Genomic DNA, 15,330 nt, shown 5'->3' on the forward strand with positions numbered 1-15,330 from the left:
CCCCGCCGGCACAATGAGCTTCTTCGGGTTCGGGCAGAGCGCGGAGGTGGAGCTGGTGCTGAGCGACGCCGAGAGCCGGCGGCGGGTGGAGCACAAAACGGAGGAGGGCAAGAAGGAGAAATACTTCCTTTTCTACGACGGGGAGACCGTGTCCGGCCGGGTCATCCTCACCCTGAAACACCCCAACAGGAGGCTGGAGCACCAGGGCATCAAAGTGGAGTTCATCGGGCAGATCGGTGAGCGGGGCTGCGCGGTGGCGGGGCGGGGCGGCGGTTCCGCACGTGTGCCGGGTGCTAAAAGTGGGTGACGAGCTGCACGGAGAATCCCGGCGGCCAGCAGCCCGGCTCCTCGCTTACAGCTCCAGTCCTTTTCCAGGTCGTTGTTCCCTTGTCCTGTTTCTCTCCCTTCTGCTCAGCCACTGATGTAAATCCCTTGATAAATATGCGCTGAGATGGTGTGAAATTCGGTGTAAAGCTCCATCCTGCGGGCTCAGGGCTTGGCCGCAGGGCCTGGTGCTGACAGCTGATGGAAGCACTCTCCAGACTGTGTCCATTTGCCACTGCTTTGGTTAATGCACGGCTCGGTGATTGCTGTGTGCCCGTTGGTCTCCATGCAGCAGCAACACTCAGGGCAGAGGATGGCAAATCAGGTGGTTTTTCATGTGCACTTCACATCCCCAACTGCACCTTCTCTCCCTGCTCCACTGTGCACAGCAGCGCTGCAGCTCAGCTTTCCTGAACCCTATGAGCTGTGCTATGCAGTGTCCATCTCCAGCTCTGCTTTGCTTTGCCCTGATGAGCACACACCATGGCACAGACATGGTAGCCAGCAGCTCTGTGTGCATGTCCCCAGTTTGGATGTAAGCATTTCCTGCTTGCTTGGAGGCTGCCACACCCCCTCCTCAATCTGATGGTGATTGCAGCACTTAACCATCATGGCTGAGATCCACAGCCAGGATAACTCTGAGATATGGCTCACAGCATCACTGCTCTGTGCAGATGCATGAACTGAGCCACGTGTATGTGATACTGTGCCCTTCTGCACTCAGGTTTAACCCTGAAAACACAAGCTGTACGCCTCCAGCCTTTGCACTGTAAATCACACGCTATAGGAAATGGAACTGGAGATATTCCTGCTCAGAGATGTTTTTTCAGTTCTTTTTGGTGGCCTTGTTTGTGCATAACGCCCTCTGTAAAGGAAGGATAGGCTGAGAGAGCTTGTGAATGCTGGAGTGCAGGTGAGCCTGTTGCTCAGAGGGAGCTGAAGGCTTCCTGCTTCGTTATGGTCCTCGGTGGAAACGAGGGATGGACTTTCTGCTTCACTCCATGCTGCCTTGCATGCCTCTTTTCCCCTATTTTGGATATATTTGGAACAACAGCCTTGAATTAATACACATTGCCACGGGCAGTGTACAGCTGCTGTGTCCTTTGGTTCTGCCCTTTGTGCTGGTTAAGGTGTGGAAGCTGGTACTGCTGATGGCACTCCCTGCATGCTTTCCATCTCAAACCAGCTCTCCTTCTGTTCGGACTCCTCGCTGCCATAAGGACAGCATGTGTAAAACATGAGTTACCAGCTGAAGGGTTGAGGCATGGGGATGGGTCACAGGGAGTGCAGCAGTTCCAGGCTGAGTGTTGGAGCACAGCCTGGGAGCACAGAACCCGCTGAAGATTTCAGTTCATCTGCAGTTACTGTGCCTTGAGCGTGCCAACCAGATGTTGGCGGGTTGGTTTTAAACCTTTCAGCTCCAAACGCTGAAATCGCAGTTTATACCTGTTTGACATGTGGAAATCTTCAAAAGTGTGGGAATCATCAGTTCTTTCTCTTCAAGGTGCCAATCTCTGCCCTTCTGAGCTGGCAGAGAACGTAGCAAGCTGACGTTCACCTCTCCTTGCCTCCTGCATCGTGTGGGAAGATGATATTCACTCCTCCTTATGTGGCACGAGGCTTTTCCATGTCACATCAGTGAGCACTCCCCTCCCAGTGGGCACATGTGGCACTGCTGCTCCACATCTGGTCCGTGTGTCACCCTGCTGCCCAGCCTGACGAGCTCCATGGCACTTCTGTGTACATCTCAAAGAGCAGAGAACTGAATCTTGCTGCTGTTCCTGAACTCTTGCAATCCATCCCAACAGCCTCTTCTGCACAGCTCAGTGCTGATGGTGAACCTGTGTGTGCAATTCAGTTTTTGCTTTCTCATCAGAACGTATCAGCTTGGCTGAGGCTTTACTTTTGGGAAGGACTGCGTGGGTGTCTTGCATTCACATAGCTCACTCACAGGGCTGGGAAGGGCAGATTTCATTGATGGTTATGCGTAATAAACAGCTGCAAATGCAAATTGCAGAGTTTAAGTTGCTGTTGCTCTGACTTGGGAGAGAGAAGTTTGTTAAGTGTAGAAGGAATCGTGCATTAAAGGAGGAGCCTGCAGTCCCATGGCATGCAAGGAGCTTGCGGGGCAAACTGGAGCAGCGTGACCACAAGAGTTGAGCTGGTTTGGGCAGTGCTCCCAAAGGTGAATGCTCTTCCCTCATTGATGTTTACCTGTTCTCGAGGGGTTGATGGACACACACACTTGGTTGCCACGCACTGAGCACTGCCTTAGTGCAGAATCAGTGAGGATCTGTGCTGTTGTTGTTCTCTAGTGTGAATCAAAACTGAAGCAGCACCAGCTGGAAGCATCCTAGCACTCCATTTTTGCTCTGTCACTGCTGTTCCATAGAAGCAGTGGTGTTTTTCCTTTCATTATAGTGCCAATGCCTTTGGCCTTGAGTCTGAGGCTGTGTAGGAAACGATGAGGGCGGATGGCACGAGCTGCTGAGTGTTTGTTGGCCTTCTGTTCTGAATGCATTGCTGTTCTGCTTAGAATGATGCCTTAAGCACATGTAAGAGCCAATGTCTTCTGGCTTAAAGGTGATGCAAGCTGTAGGGCTGCTCTGAGTGTAGATGAGCATGGGAAAGGTTAGCAGTAAATCAAGTAAATACCGGGAACCTGGGCTGGTGCAGAACAACTCCTTTCTTATTCCTGACTTTGGCATCACGCTATGAAGAACTGCATTCACTTCAGGCATCCATTAATGTGTGTGGCTCTGCTGACTGGTAGAGCGAGCAAATCACTAATTGTGCCTAAGCAGCAGCTTGCTGTACTGGCTCAGTGGTTGCCACACATGAGGATCTGGCTGTCCCAGCCACAGTGGTGGCATGAGCCCAAGTTCTGGCCTGCATGGAGGGCAGTGAACAAGTGCAGTGTGCTGCAGCCATGGGCTCCCCCAGTAGGTTCTCTGAGCAGTGATACTGATCTGGACGTGAGCGTGGCTCAGCTGTGAAATCTGCATATCCTTACTGTGTGTTGCTCCTTTAACATGGACTTCAATCTTCCTAGAGCTCTACTATGACCGAGGAAACCACCATGAGTTTGTGTCCCTGGTGAAAGACCTGGCCCGTCCTGGGGAATTCACTCAATCACAGATATTTGACTTTGAATTCACACATGTGGAAAAACCTTATGAGTCCTACACAGGGCAGAATGTGAAGTTGAGGTGAGTCTCCTCCCATTGTTGACCCCTGTTCTCAGTTCTGTGCAGTGTGCAAATACTGATGCTTACCGTAGTGATACTGGAGTGCAGCATCCCTTCCGAAACATCCTTGTGAGTTTATAATGTGACTCCAAATGAAATTTGGTGCTCTGAATTGTGAAAGGCTATCTCTGAGGGCTTTTATAATCAGGCTCAAAGGAACCTGTTTGGCCCCATTTCTGTGACAAGAGAAATCAGCCCCTTCTGAATCTACCTAATATTTTCCAATTTGCTTGGTAATTAAAAAAAAAAAACCACAAAAGAAATTGTTTGCTTTAGTCCCCAGCAGGGACATTTTCACCATCGTGTAATCAGTCTTGTGGACTTTAATTGTGCTCTATATGCAAACAGATGCCTTGCTGGTATCTCGTTCATATGTTGCAAGCTGTATTTCACATCTAGGCACTCCGACTGACTTCACATGCAGTCACTGGCTTCAGAGGGTGGGCTGGAAAATTGTGAGATCTGCAGCCACTGGAGTCCAATGTGATCTTACCTCTTGCAAAAGGACAGTGGTTTTCCATATGTGCTCTGCAAGCTCTTATTCAGATCCCCAAAATGATACCTAGTAATTTAGGCTCACAAATGCACAAAAGCTTAGAGAAGTCTTAGAACAGTCTGTTATTCCATTTGAAAATTCCCTTTTGGCTTTGCAACCTGTTGGCTGCTCCAGAAGCCAGGGTACTTGGAGGGAAGATTTAGGTTGGATGTCGGGGGAAATTCTTTACAGAAAGAGTGATGAGAGGCTGTGGATGCCTCATCCCTGGAGGTGCTGAAGGCCAGGTTGGATGGGGCCCTGGGCAGCCTGGGCTGGTATGAAATGTGGAGGTTGGTGGCCCTGCATGTGGCAGGGGTTGGAGATTTGTGATCCTTGAGGTCCCTTCCAACCCTGGCCATTCTGTGATTCTGTGATACTGATAAGCTTATTTGGATAGCCCAGTGCAATCCGTTCAGCCCCGTGCCCCTCCCTGCTTCATCTCCATTACTGCCTATGCAACACTAACAGGAGGGGGGTTCCCTTGCAGGTATTTCCTCCGAGCGACTGTCAGCCGCAGGCTGAACGACGTGGTGAAGGAGATGGACATAGTTGTGCACACTCTTAGCACCTACCCAGAGCTCAACTCCTCTATTAAGATGGAGGTTGGGATTGAGGACTGCCTGCACATTGAGTTTGAGTATAACAAGTCCAAGTAAGTGTCTCAAGAGCAACCAGTGGTGGTGGGGAATCTGTTACAGGGGACTGCTTTCTTTGGTAGCCTGAAGCTCGTGTTTTGCATGTGGTCCCCAAGTGCACTTTCTTCACTTGCTCCACTTTATGGCTGGGGCCGAGGATAAGAGCAAAGTGACTTGTGAGCTCTTTGGTATCCTGGTCTGCTCTGCCATGTTGACTGTGGTGCTTTCCTCCTTCGTATGTTAGGTATCATTTAAAAGATGTGATTGTCGGTAAGATCTACTTCTTGCTAGTGCGGATCAAGATCAAACACATGGAGATAGATATCATCAAGAGAGAAACAACGGGGACTGGACCCAACGTATATCATGAGAATGACACAATAGCTAAATATGAGATCATGGACGGTGCCCCTGTGAGAGGTGAGAAAGCAGATGATCCCTTTGAAATTCTTCTCCTCGAGTCTTTAAGGGTGGCAATCTGAATGCTGCAATATTTTCAGCTGACTCTGTGAGCTCAGTAGAAATATGCATCCTGTTTTACAGGTGAACTCATGGTCATTTATGTAGGTGATAAAATAGGACCCCTTCCTTCTCTGGTATGATGGGAGGAATAGAGGCATAACGAGTAGCAGTGATTTTACTTAATTCTTTAATGAAGGAGTGGCAGAACCAGGAACAGTTGTAAATTCACAGCTGGATTGGACCATCAGTTGGCATCGCTGCAACTCAGGGCAGAACGTGTTCTTCAGCTCCAGCCTCCTGTGCCACTTGTTTTCCACGTCCATTGCCCAGCAGAGTTACCTGCCAGAGAAAAATGCCACTTTGTTTGTTCCCACAGCGCTGTCTTGGTGCAGGTCACAAACAAGTTCTGTACTGTTTAAGCTGAGGTGAAATAGCTGCTGCCAGTAGCAGGATCTGGCAATGGACTCTATGTGCTGATGACTTTTTGAAGGAACTTGAGGTCTTTCAGTTCATTTTGGTCCCTTTCTGGAAACAGTCACAAAGTTTGATACGTCCCAGTGAAATCTGGTTTTGCTGGCACTCCTAGTTTGTATTTCCAGGATCCTATGCTGATGGTTTTGTGCTTTTTGTAGGGGAGTCCATTCCCATCAGACTCTTTCTGGCTGGCTACGAGCTGACTCCAACAATGAGAGACATCAATAAGAAGTTCTCAGTGCGTTATTACCTCAACTTGGTGCTGATTGATGAGGAAGAGAGACGCTACTTTAAACAGCAGGTGAGAAACAGCTGTTTGGTCCTCTCGGACCCACACACTGTCACTGGGGACCTGCTGGGTTCCTGGGGGGGAAAACACATTTTTTAATAGAGTATCTGTAAGGATTGGATAGCTTAGAGCATGCAGAGAAGGCCTAGAAGAGATGGTCCACATGGGTCAGATGTGTGTTCTGCTGGGAATTCATGCAGAAGGTGCTCACCCAGTAGTACTTCTCACCTCTCTTGCTCCAGCGCTTTGATTTATTGATTCTGATGTAGTTAGCAGTGGCAGTGGGGCTGATCTGCCCTAGACATCCACTGGGTTTGCCTCCATGCCCAGATCCAGGGGAGCAGTGCTCTACCCAACTTTCAGGAAGGCAGCATAGCCAGTGGAAGATGCCAGCGTGGGCAAGTTCCCACTGGGTGCAAGCTGTGCTGGGCAGCTTGGTTCAGCCTTTGGGTCTGGGTGGGGCTGGGGGCAGGTCTCACAAGCCCTGACAAGCCGTGCTGGATGTGTTGCTGCAGGAGGTGGTGCTTTGGAGGAAAGGAGACATAGTGAGGAAGAGCATGTCCCACCAAGCAGCCATCGCCTCCCAGCGGTTTGAGGGGACGTCCTCGCACACGGAGGCCAAGACCCCCAGCCAGCCTGCAGAGAACAACGGCCGGCAGTGAGAGGCCACGCAGAGGAGGGCTGCTGTGGAGCCAGCGGGGACAGCAGCGAGGAGGAAGAAAAAAAACACTTCAGAGACTTTGTCGGGGGGAAAAAAAAAAATCTGTTTTTGAACTCAATTCCTTTCTTCAAAGGACTAGCAGGGTGGGAAGGGGCTGGGAGGGCAGGGCGAGGCGGAGCACTGGTGGTGCAGAGTTGACGTGACCTCAGTGCTTCTCCATCAACTACATTCCTTGGGTCGGCTGCTTTGAGGCGCATCTGGAGGCTGCGGAGCTGCCTGATCTCCTCTTTGCCCCGAGAGCCTTTTTGGTGTGGCTGCAGGGAAGGAGAGAGCAAGCGAAGGCCAAACCTGCTGCGGCTCAGCGGTGTGGAGGTTGCTTTGGGACTGCGTGGGATGGATATTTTTCTTGCCTTTCAGGAATCTTCACAAGGGAAAATGACAGGGCATTTAGTTGGAAGGTAGAGGAGGGAGTCGGAGACAGAGGCGCTGCCTACTTGAAGTGGCTTCGTGTTATCCCCTCACTGCCTCCTCTTCCTCTTCGTGTTGGTGGTGGATGCTTTGTCACAAGCAGTTATAGAATGTGGTTGAGTCAAGCAGTGCCACGCAGCCACTTTGCTGGTGGGGCAGCAGGATGGCTTGTGTGTCCTTGTGGGAGCTCCTGGCTGTGTGCTGGGCTGGGGGGAGCTGGGCCGGTTGGCATGTGAATCCAGTAGGACATGGAACAGAGAGGTGGCACAGGTTGGGCAGTGCAGTGAGGGTCGGGAGGAGCAAGCAGTGGTGCTGGGTGGTCAAGAAGTCAGGGCAGGAAGGCTGCAGGCTGAGAGCAGTGCCTTCTGAGCACTGTCTTTGAGATTCAGCCTTTGGTTGCAGTCCCAGCTGCTGCTGCGGAGCAGGGCAGACCAACCTCGGGAGGTCTGGAGCACAGTGTTGGGATGTGAAAAATACTATGGGAGTGAGTTTGTACTGCACATGCTGCTGTGCTTATGCTTTGTGACAGAGCAGGCATTACAGCAGGGCAGAGAGCAGTACAGAAACGTGTGTTGTATCGTTTGCTCTCTCGCCTGCAGAATGAGGATTGGTAAGGTCAGAAGGAGGATGCAGTTGTTTAAGGAGCTCGTGGCTGATGCATGCTGCTAGAATAAGCCAAGCGGCAGCTGGAAGGATGGTAGAGTTCTCAAATTCCAGAGAGACATTCTTGAGGCCTGGGACTGAAGTCACCAGTGAGGTCTGAGGGTGTGCCTTGAACTGAGAACCTGAATGCAGTTGTGGTTGTTTTTTTAATTCTAAAATAAGCTGCTTTTAGTCTTCAGCTAAGTAGAATCATGAGAACATTCCCAGAATGGAATCATTCCTCCATTAAAAATTAGAAATGGCTTTGTAGATTTGATTGAGTTTGGAGAATATCCATCCTGTTTAAATGCCCTTCGGAGAAGCAGGTGGTTGGAGCTCCTACCAGATGGAGGGACAAGCCTGCACTAGATGCTGGGATAGAAGCTCCATCAAGTGGGGTTTGTCTGAGTTTCCTGCAAGTTTGTGGCTCGCTGTGGTTTTGTCCAGCTTCTTTCTGATTCTGGAATGAACCTCCTCTGCCTCTGTCCTACAGCTGAATGTAGAACAGTTGTCTTGCAGCTGGGAAATGGAAGCATCTTCTGCTTCGTTCAGTCGAATGATGCTGGTGGAGGGAATGGGGTCAGGGTGGGAAGGGGAGCTTTTTATGTAATAAGACAGCTACTGTATTTCAGTGATCAATGTGTGTTTCTGCTTGCCAAAGTAAGTTATCTTTTAATCACCATGTGTAAGGTTGTGGTTTTTAGTAGAGCTGGGCAGTCTCGCTCTGTTGTAGAGGACACTAATGAACTCATCTCTGCTGAATGCTCGTGTCACACCATGTTTCTGCTCTGTAATAGTGAAGACGTGACTTGCTCTTCTTTACATGAGAAGTGTGTGCCATGGGCTGGAGCTGTGTGCTCCTCAGACTGAAGCAAAAGCTGAGACAACTACCTTGTTATGCCAGGGCAAGGGGTGGTGATGTCTGCGGGTCTCACCTGGCAAAGCAATCTGGATGTTACTTTGACACTCACTTATTCTACTCCCCCTCTGTGAAGGGGGAACCACCTTGCTGTGGCAATACACAATCTTTGAGAGACAAGTGAAGCTCCTGCAGGAGCCTCAGGGGATAGCAGACTATCTTTCCATAGCTAAGCTGAGCACAGCAGCACCCAAACCACCCTCTGCTTGCCCTCAGCTCCCCTCCAACTTAGAATTTTTCCCCTCGTGAATTCCTTTTGATTGTAGGCCATGTGGTATTAAAGAAACCCCATGGATGAAAATGTCTTTGCATTCCAGGAGTGGTTTGTTTACTGTCTGAGCAGCATCAGTACAGTCTGACAAGATAATGCACTGTAAGGAGATTTCAATTAATCATCTCTTCATCACTTCTAGAGGGCTTGCTTAGAATGAATCATAGAATGGCTTGGGTTGGAAGAGGGACTTAAAGATCATCTAGTTCCTCAACTCCTCTTCCATGGGCAGGGTTGAAAAAAATGCATGAGCCCATATGGCTTTTTGTTTTTTACTCCTTTGTGCCTCTCTCCCCCGCGTCCCCAGCTGCGGAATCACAATTTAGAAATGATCCCCACTTTTACTTAATCTAAGGATCGTTTAACCTGTTGCCCACTAGGCCCTCTATTTGTCTGGGGTGGAGCAGATGTGCTGAGCAGATAAGTGGAAGCATAAGAACAAGGTACTATAGGAAAGCACTTCATTAGCACGGTGGGGGGCAGACACTAATTGAGCTGTGTTCCCCTGAGCTGGATGGTTCTGTTCATTACTTGGGTCATTCCCTCTCTCCTAGGCAGCTTCAGGTAGGGGGGAGTGGGCAAGTACTAAACCAAGCAGTGCAACTTGTAATTAAGCCTCTGCTGTGTTTACATGTTTCTTAATTCGTCGTCTTTTCAATGGCTGTATTTTAAAAACTTGGGTTTTTTTGTCTCTCCAATTAAAAAAGAGCCAGCCTTGGCTGTCAAATGCTGTGCATGAGTTTGTCTGATATGATTTGTAGTGCCTGGGTTGGGTCAGCAGCGTTGTTGGTTGGTTGGTTGTTTTTTTTTAATGGTATTAAGGCACTTTTCTTTGCTATGGTCTTTAGAAAGTATGTCACTGTTGGAAGCCATGCCTACAGAGGACACATAGCCTAAAAATTAGCAGGCTAATTTCTCTTTTCTGATGTCAGTGCTAAAGTAATATGGGAAATTTTGTACCTGCAGGAAGTTAACAATGATTGCTTGGCAGTAATTAGGTTAGATGTGTATACACCAAAATTTTCTTGCTCTAGACAGAAGCAAAGTGACATCTTTGTGCAGAAAAATGCCCCACTGCACCACGTGGAACTGCACTGCATCCTCCAGAAAGGAGAAGAAATTGCAGAGAGAAATTGCAGAATGTCACCACTGCTAAAACTGAGTAGCTTCAATTGATTCTAAAAGGCTTTATTTAAAAATAAGCAAAAAAAAAAAAAACCAACAACAAACAACAGTGTTGGAGTAAGGAACATAAAGCTTCAAATCATCTGCAGGCTTGTTCTCCTTGCTGTGGTTGAGTAAGTAAACTTGAGAATTATGCTGGTTTAGGAGGAGGCATCAATGGGCTGGGTGCAAGCTGTGCTGCTGTCAGTTTCTTAATGTGGCTTTTCCTCTTCCAGGCTCAAGACAAAATCAAATTCCTCTGTATTGGAAAGGTAAGGAAGAGAGAGTTGTAAGTGGAACTTCCAAGTTGTCTGGGTTGAAGGCTGCCTCTCAGAAAAAATGGCACTGAGACCAAAGGAGGAGAAGGCTTTTACCTTGTGTCAGTGGTTGGATGGAAAGACGTTGTCTTGAGAAGAGCATCATGTTTTTTAGGGGCCCTCCATCTGCTTTATGTGCCAGGTGGTGAGTCTTGATTTCAGAAAGGGGGATGAAACGTTTTGTCATCCGCACAAACTGGACGTCCACCTGGCAGGTGATGAGCAGCAAAGGAGCATGGATGAAGAAGGATTTAGCATCCAGATAACACATAAGATCTTTGGGGAAATAAGGATTTTAAACTGAATCAAATGACTAGTGTATAGTATCTTGCAATGGTATATGGAAGTTTTTTCTTGCTGAAGGCTGAAAATCTCAGATGCTTCTGGCAGGCCACTTGTTTACATCAATCTCAGCACCATGCACTAAAAACATACATTCATGTGGTCGCAGACAATATAAAACAAAGCTGCAGGTTATATAGCCAGCTTGTGAGCAGTCACTTCCTTATAACGTAGTATGAATCAAAACCATAGTTTTCATTGCTATAGACTAAGAGTAGTGCTTGAAGATGTTTGTTCTCCTTCCTGACCCAGAATTCTGCAATGGATGCAGAACTGACCTCCATGCAAGGAAGATCTGAAAATGCAGGGAGATGCATTTTGTTGTGGAAGTAACAGAAGAGTAGAGAAAACAATCAGGATTGGGTTTTCTCTTGATGGAGAAAAAGGTAGGCTAGGGCAGAAGCTTCCAAGATGTGCAATATAAGAGGCCCCTAACTGCACTGGGATCAAACACAGAGTTTTAAATGATCATATTTAGTTTGCTACGTTACCATGGACCATTTGGGGTTCTCTTTTCTGCTGGAGGAATCATAATGAGGATCCTTCTGATCAAATTGTGTGTGATCAGGGTATGCTTCCTTTACAATCTGAAACAGAATGGGAGATGAATGTGAGACGAGCTCCTGTCAGTTAAATGCTGTTGTCAGCAAAGGGTATGAAATGCCCTTGAGAAAGCTGTGCTTAGACAGAAGAGGAATAATGCTGGTGCAAAAGTGAGCCTTGCTTTCTCTGCAATTCATTCTAAGAGATATATTTCCTTGCTTTATATTTCTTGGGTGGAAGCACTGCAGAATACTACAGATGTCAATGGAGCATCATCATCTCTTTAGAGAGCAAAGTGGAGGGAAGACATGTAACAGAGGAAAACTGGGTACAGATCTTAATGAAAAAGCTTTCCTGTGCCCTAGGCTTCATACTACTGCCTAGCAGAGTCAGCACAGTAGAATTTAGTGAATTAGGTACCAATCAGAAACCATGAGTGCAGAGCAATGTTTTGCATAGCTGGAGATGCTCTGAAATGACAGCAAGGTAACAGTGGTGTGGTTTCATTTCTCTGGGGAAAGATGCCCAAGATGCTCACTGCAATACATACAATGAGCCTAGATACCCTGGGCCTATTTGCTGCTCTCATTAGACTTCCTTTTGCACTCCTCTGGTTGTCAAACAGAAATAAGGCTAACAAACTGTGTGATAACCCACTGATTACTTTTTTCCCTCCTGACACATAGAATGAGGCACTCACCTTGACAATGCCAACAATGCCAGGCTCCTTGCAGTTACTGTGATAGAAGAATGCCTGTTGCCCAAGTTTCATGGCTCTCAGGAAGTTCCTTGCCTGTTAAAGTGAGAGACTTTGAGCAATCGATATGAAACTCTCAAGGTTTCTTCATAAGAGCTAGAAACGAGACCTAACAACAGGAGAGAGGTATGTGCTTCAGTGCTATTCATACAACTCTCCTATGTTGGTCATACAGATATTTTACACTGCAATGAAATGAAACAAAAATAAAGAGCAAGGTATTCTTTGTTAGAAGGTATGAGGGACTGTAACAGCTCAGACACCTTCACTTGGGGATAGCAAGAGACTGCAAGTTAGCTGTCAGCAAACAGCCAGCAGAGCAGACTGTGTTAGGCAGAGGTAGTGCATGTAGATTTCCTTTGCGCAGGAATCCTGGAACAGACACAGCAGACAGCTGCACACTGACAAGGCACAGTGTTTGGCTCAGTTTCTTGCTCAAAGGTGTCAAGGGAAATAGAAGCTGATCATCTGCGGGACCTGTGAGAGACTAAGCTAAAGAAAAAATGGACGATTTAAGAGAATATTACCCAGCTTGCGTCTACTTTTAATTTAGAGATAATTAAGCAGTTTTGACTCCTGACAGAAAACAGCTGTCAAAGCAGGCAGACTACATCAAAAGAAAATACTTCAGCACTTCAGGCAAAGGAAACAAGTCATCTGTGAAGAGAGAGAACATTTTTCTAGTGATATTTCAGTGACTCAGCCTTTGACATCTGCTTCTTACCTGGTAGTTTCTTACTCCTTCCCAGAAGGTTGTCTGATTGGGCTGAGCCTTCAAGTCTTCAATGCTGAACTGCCAAATGGAATGAACACACAGGTTAAGTCCAGGAGGCAGTTTGATCTCTCTGTTTTACCTAAACCTTTGTAGCTCCTTCAGTTATAGTTCAAACTTCACAAAAATGTTCCCATAGGGTTTAAAGAAAAATCCTCATGAAGAAGGAATGCTTTACTTAGTGTAAGGGCAGAGCCTGAAACAGATGGGAGTCCCTGCTACCTACAGCTAAGCATTCTAAGGACCCAATTTCCTCTTTGAGAATCAAACCCCAGTGTTGTCACCCTTCAGGTGAACAGAATTATCTTGTCCTTTTCTTCAGGAAGACAAGTGCTTTTAGAGAAGTACTAAAGACTCAGTAATGTTGATACTGCAAATAGTCTGAATTGTTTGATCCTGTAATTCAGCACTCTGGTGCTAATGCTCTGGTTAGGAGTGAAATTGCTTCTACAGTTTGTTGACTTTGCTGAATAAGAATACTAGGATGGGTGTCAGTGCTTACTTTCACATCCACTCCCTTCTCAAGCCTGCTCTCTGGTTCCGATTTCAGAAGCCAATGGCAATATGTTATCTTGCTTTCCTCTCCACCAGAATCAGACTCTTTTGCCTTTTTCCAGTTCTTCCATCCTGACTTGGAGCTCCCAGCTGGAGGTTTTGTGGACTTCTCCTCTTCCTCCTTATCTTCAGTCTCCTCCTCAGTCTTGGCAATTTTAGCATCAGGCTCCTTTTTATCTTAAAAGAAACGAGGAAGAAAAAACCATTCTGGTAAAACAGAATGTTTCTGATAAGGACTGGTGCTCAAACCATTTTAGTCACCCAGGCTACTTTTACATGCTGTCATATGAGTGCAATCAGAAGTTTGGTGCAGCCTGGATCTTACATGTAAGGTAATTGCTTTACTTATCACTGTTTCTGCACATTTCTAGTTTGCCTCTGAAATACAGATTTTGTTTCTTGTTGTGTGCATAAACAAAGCCAGGATAGACCATACTCATAAAATGTTATTTGAAGGTTTTTTTTTTTAATTATTATTAATTGCTGAGAAATTAACAGGTGGCCAAAAGAAGTCAATTTAGATCAGTCTGATAAATAACAAGTAAATTTAGCAGCAAAGGAAACTGTTTTCGTTACTGCATTAGCTAGAAGCCTTATGTTAAGCATTTGCTGTGCTTCCAGTTTGGAGGGGGCCTCACTGCCTGTTTGTCCTGAACATACACAGCAAAAAGCAGTGATAAAAGGGAATGAAGGTGGTTATCTGCTGGAGCCTATTCAACAGATGAGTAGCACAGAGGAGCCAACTGTTTAATTTTCTCATCTTATGCTTTAAACATCAGGTAACTCTGCCTTAAGTGCAAGGCTTTTACTTTGTTTTGTGTTTTCTGCAGGTGGTACCACATCATTTCCATGCCACTAAACTGGGTACACTTCGACCAACCAGCTCTAGCATGCAGGATCTGAAAGCTCTTAATAAACGGATGAGTCACATTTCTTAACTGTCTTGTGCTGAGAATACACCACTGTCCCTCTCTTACATCTACCAGACTTGTCTCAGTCACACATGGATGCTCAGCCCACTTTTTACAGAGGAAATGCTGTCTCAAATCTGTCCCAAATCTGTCTCAAAGACACATGGCTTGAAAGACATGACGGTTATATGACTGTATTTGCAGTGTACCTCGTGTAAGAGATGCTCAATTAGTCAGGACATAGCACAGACCTGCTACTGCTCCTTTGTCTCTCTTTCTGCTCGGCCAAGGCATCTCTGGGCTCTTTGAATTCTCTTCACCGAGAAGCACCTGCTGAATGAAAGAGAGCAGATTACTGGCAAGCTGGAAAAAAAAAAAGAAAAGAAAAGAAAAAGTTAGGGAGTAAGCTGAGAGAATGGAAAGACTGTGCAGTAAGTGCAGAGTGTGTTCCTCCCCTGAGCTCAGCCATTTCCTCTATCAGTGCAAATCCTGGCACCGGTTGAGGACCACACCCGGGCTGCCCTCCCGAGCCGCGCTCTGATGGACGTTGGCAGCAGGGCTGCTTTTCCCCACAGCTGTTGAAGGAAAGTCCCGAAGGCGCTCGGCCTCGCAGCACGGCCGTTTTCTGCCGTAAGAGGAGCCGTGCTGCGGGGAAAGCGAAAGCAGCTCGCTCGCAGCTCTCCGTCCAGCCTGCCCAGCGCGGAGCTCATTGCACGCGAACATTTGGTAAAACAGCGCGGCCCCGTTCTGTCGGCAGCCCCTGTCAGAAGTTCCGAGGCTCTGCGCGATCCTCCTCCCGTCCGTCGGGCCGGCACCAACTTTCCCACCGCCCGCACCCCGCGTCCCGTCCCGCCGCTCCCCTCACCGCCTCCGGTCGCCGTTCGGCTTAAGGATGCTCTCGCTTTGCCCGAGCTTCGGCGCGGGCGGAGGAAACGCGCCGTCCCCCGCCCTGTTGGAGTCGGAAGTCTGTAACCGTTATGCAAAAAAGGCATCGCCCGGCGGCTCGCCTCCTCCAGCGGCCAATGCGGGCGGCCCCGGAGC

The 15,330-nt window shown here is 47.7% G+C and overlaps 2 protein-coding genes across 3 annotated transcripts; one reads left to right on the forward strand and one right to left on the reverse strand.

The window, feature by feature from the left end:
• The first annotated feature begins 6 nt into the window (after positions 1-6).
• Positions 7-9,664, forward strand: VPS26B (VPS26, retromer complex component B). Its single transcript, XM_003212705.4, has 6 exons — positions 7-236; positions 3,377-3,533; positions 4,595-4,759; positions 4,987-5,162; positions 5,837-5,979; positions 6,483-9,664. Exons 1-6 carry the CDS (start codon positions 14-16, stop codon positions 6,627-6,629), a joined length of 1,011 nt encoding a protein of 336 aa, XP_003212753.1. The 5' UTR covers positions 7-13; the 3' UTR covers positions 6,630-9,664.
• A 436-nt stretch (positions 9,665-10,100) lies between these two features.
• Positions 10,101-15,277, reverse strand: THYN1 (thymocyte nuclear protein 1). 2 transcript variants are annotated; one of them, XM_010723628.3, is made up of 8 exons: positions 15,155-15,277; positions 14,541-14,619; positions 13,326-13,555; positions 12,776-12,844; positions 11,995-12,087; positions 11,243-11,338; positions 10,467-10,617; positions 10,101-10,351 (listed from the first exon to the last, which is right to left on the reverse strand). In XM_010723628.3, the coding sequence occupies exons 2-8, from the start codon at positions 14,581-14,583 to the stop codon at positions 10,305-10,307; spliced, it is 729 nt and encodes a 242-aa protein (XP_010721930.1). In that variant the 5' UTR covers positions 14,584-14,619; positions 15,155-15,277; the 3' UTR covers positions 10,101-10,304. The 2 variants fall into 2 exon arrangements, with proteins under 2 accessions (XP_010721930.1, XP_003212759.1); XM_003212711.4 differs by having other exon boundaries at positions 14,541-14,622; positions 15,155-15,272.
• Positions 15,278-15,330: the final 53 nt, after the last annotated feature.

This window comes from Meleagris gallopavo, chromosome 26 (genome assembly GCF_000146605.3).
Source record: "Meleagris gallopavo isolate NT-WF06-2002-E0010 breed Aviagen turkey brand Nicholas breeding stock chromosome 26, Turkey_5.1, whole genome shotgun sequence".
NCBI lineage: Eukaryota > Metazoa > Chordata > Aves > Galliformes > Phasianidae > Meleagris > Meleagris gallopavo.

Coding starts and splice junctions, on each gene's coding strand:
- THYN1 (XM_010723628.3), bottom strand. CDS start 14,583: ATGCCTTGGCCGAGCAGAAAGAGAGACAAAGGAGCAGTAGCAG. Junction 11,339..11,994: donor GCATTGTTGGCATTGTCAAG/GTGAGTGCCTCA, acceptor ATTCTGTTTCAG/ATTGTAAAGGAAGCATACCC. Junction 10,352..10,466: donor CATCCAACCACTGACACAAG/GTAAAAGCCTTC, acceptor TTTCCAATACAG/AGGAATTTGATTTTGTCTTG.
- VPS26B (XM_003212705.4), top strand. CDS start 14: ATGAGCTTCTTCGGGTTCGGGCAGAGCGCGGAGGTGGAGCTGGTGCTG. Junction 3,534..4,594: donor GGGCAGAATGTGAAGTTGAG/GTGAGTCTCCTC, acceptor GTTCCCTTGCAG/GTATTTCCTCCGAGCGACTG. Junction 5,163..5,836: donor GGACGGTGCCCCTGTGAGAG/GTGAGAAAGCAG, acceptor TGCTTTTTGTAG/GGGAGTCCATTCCCATCAGA.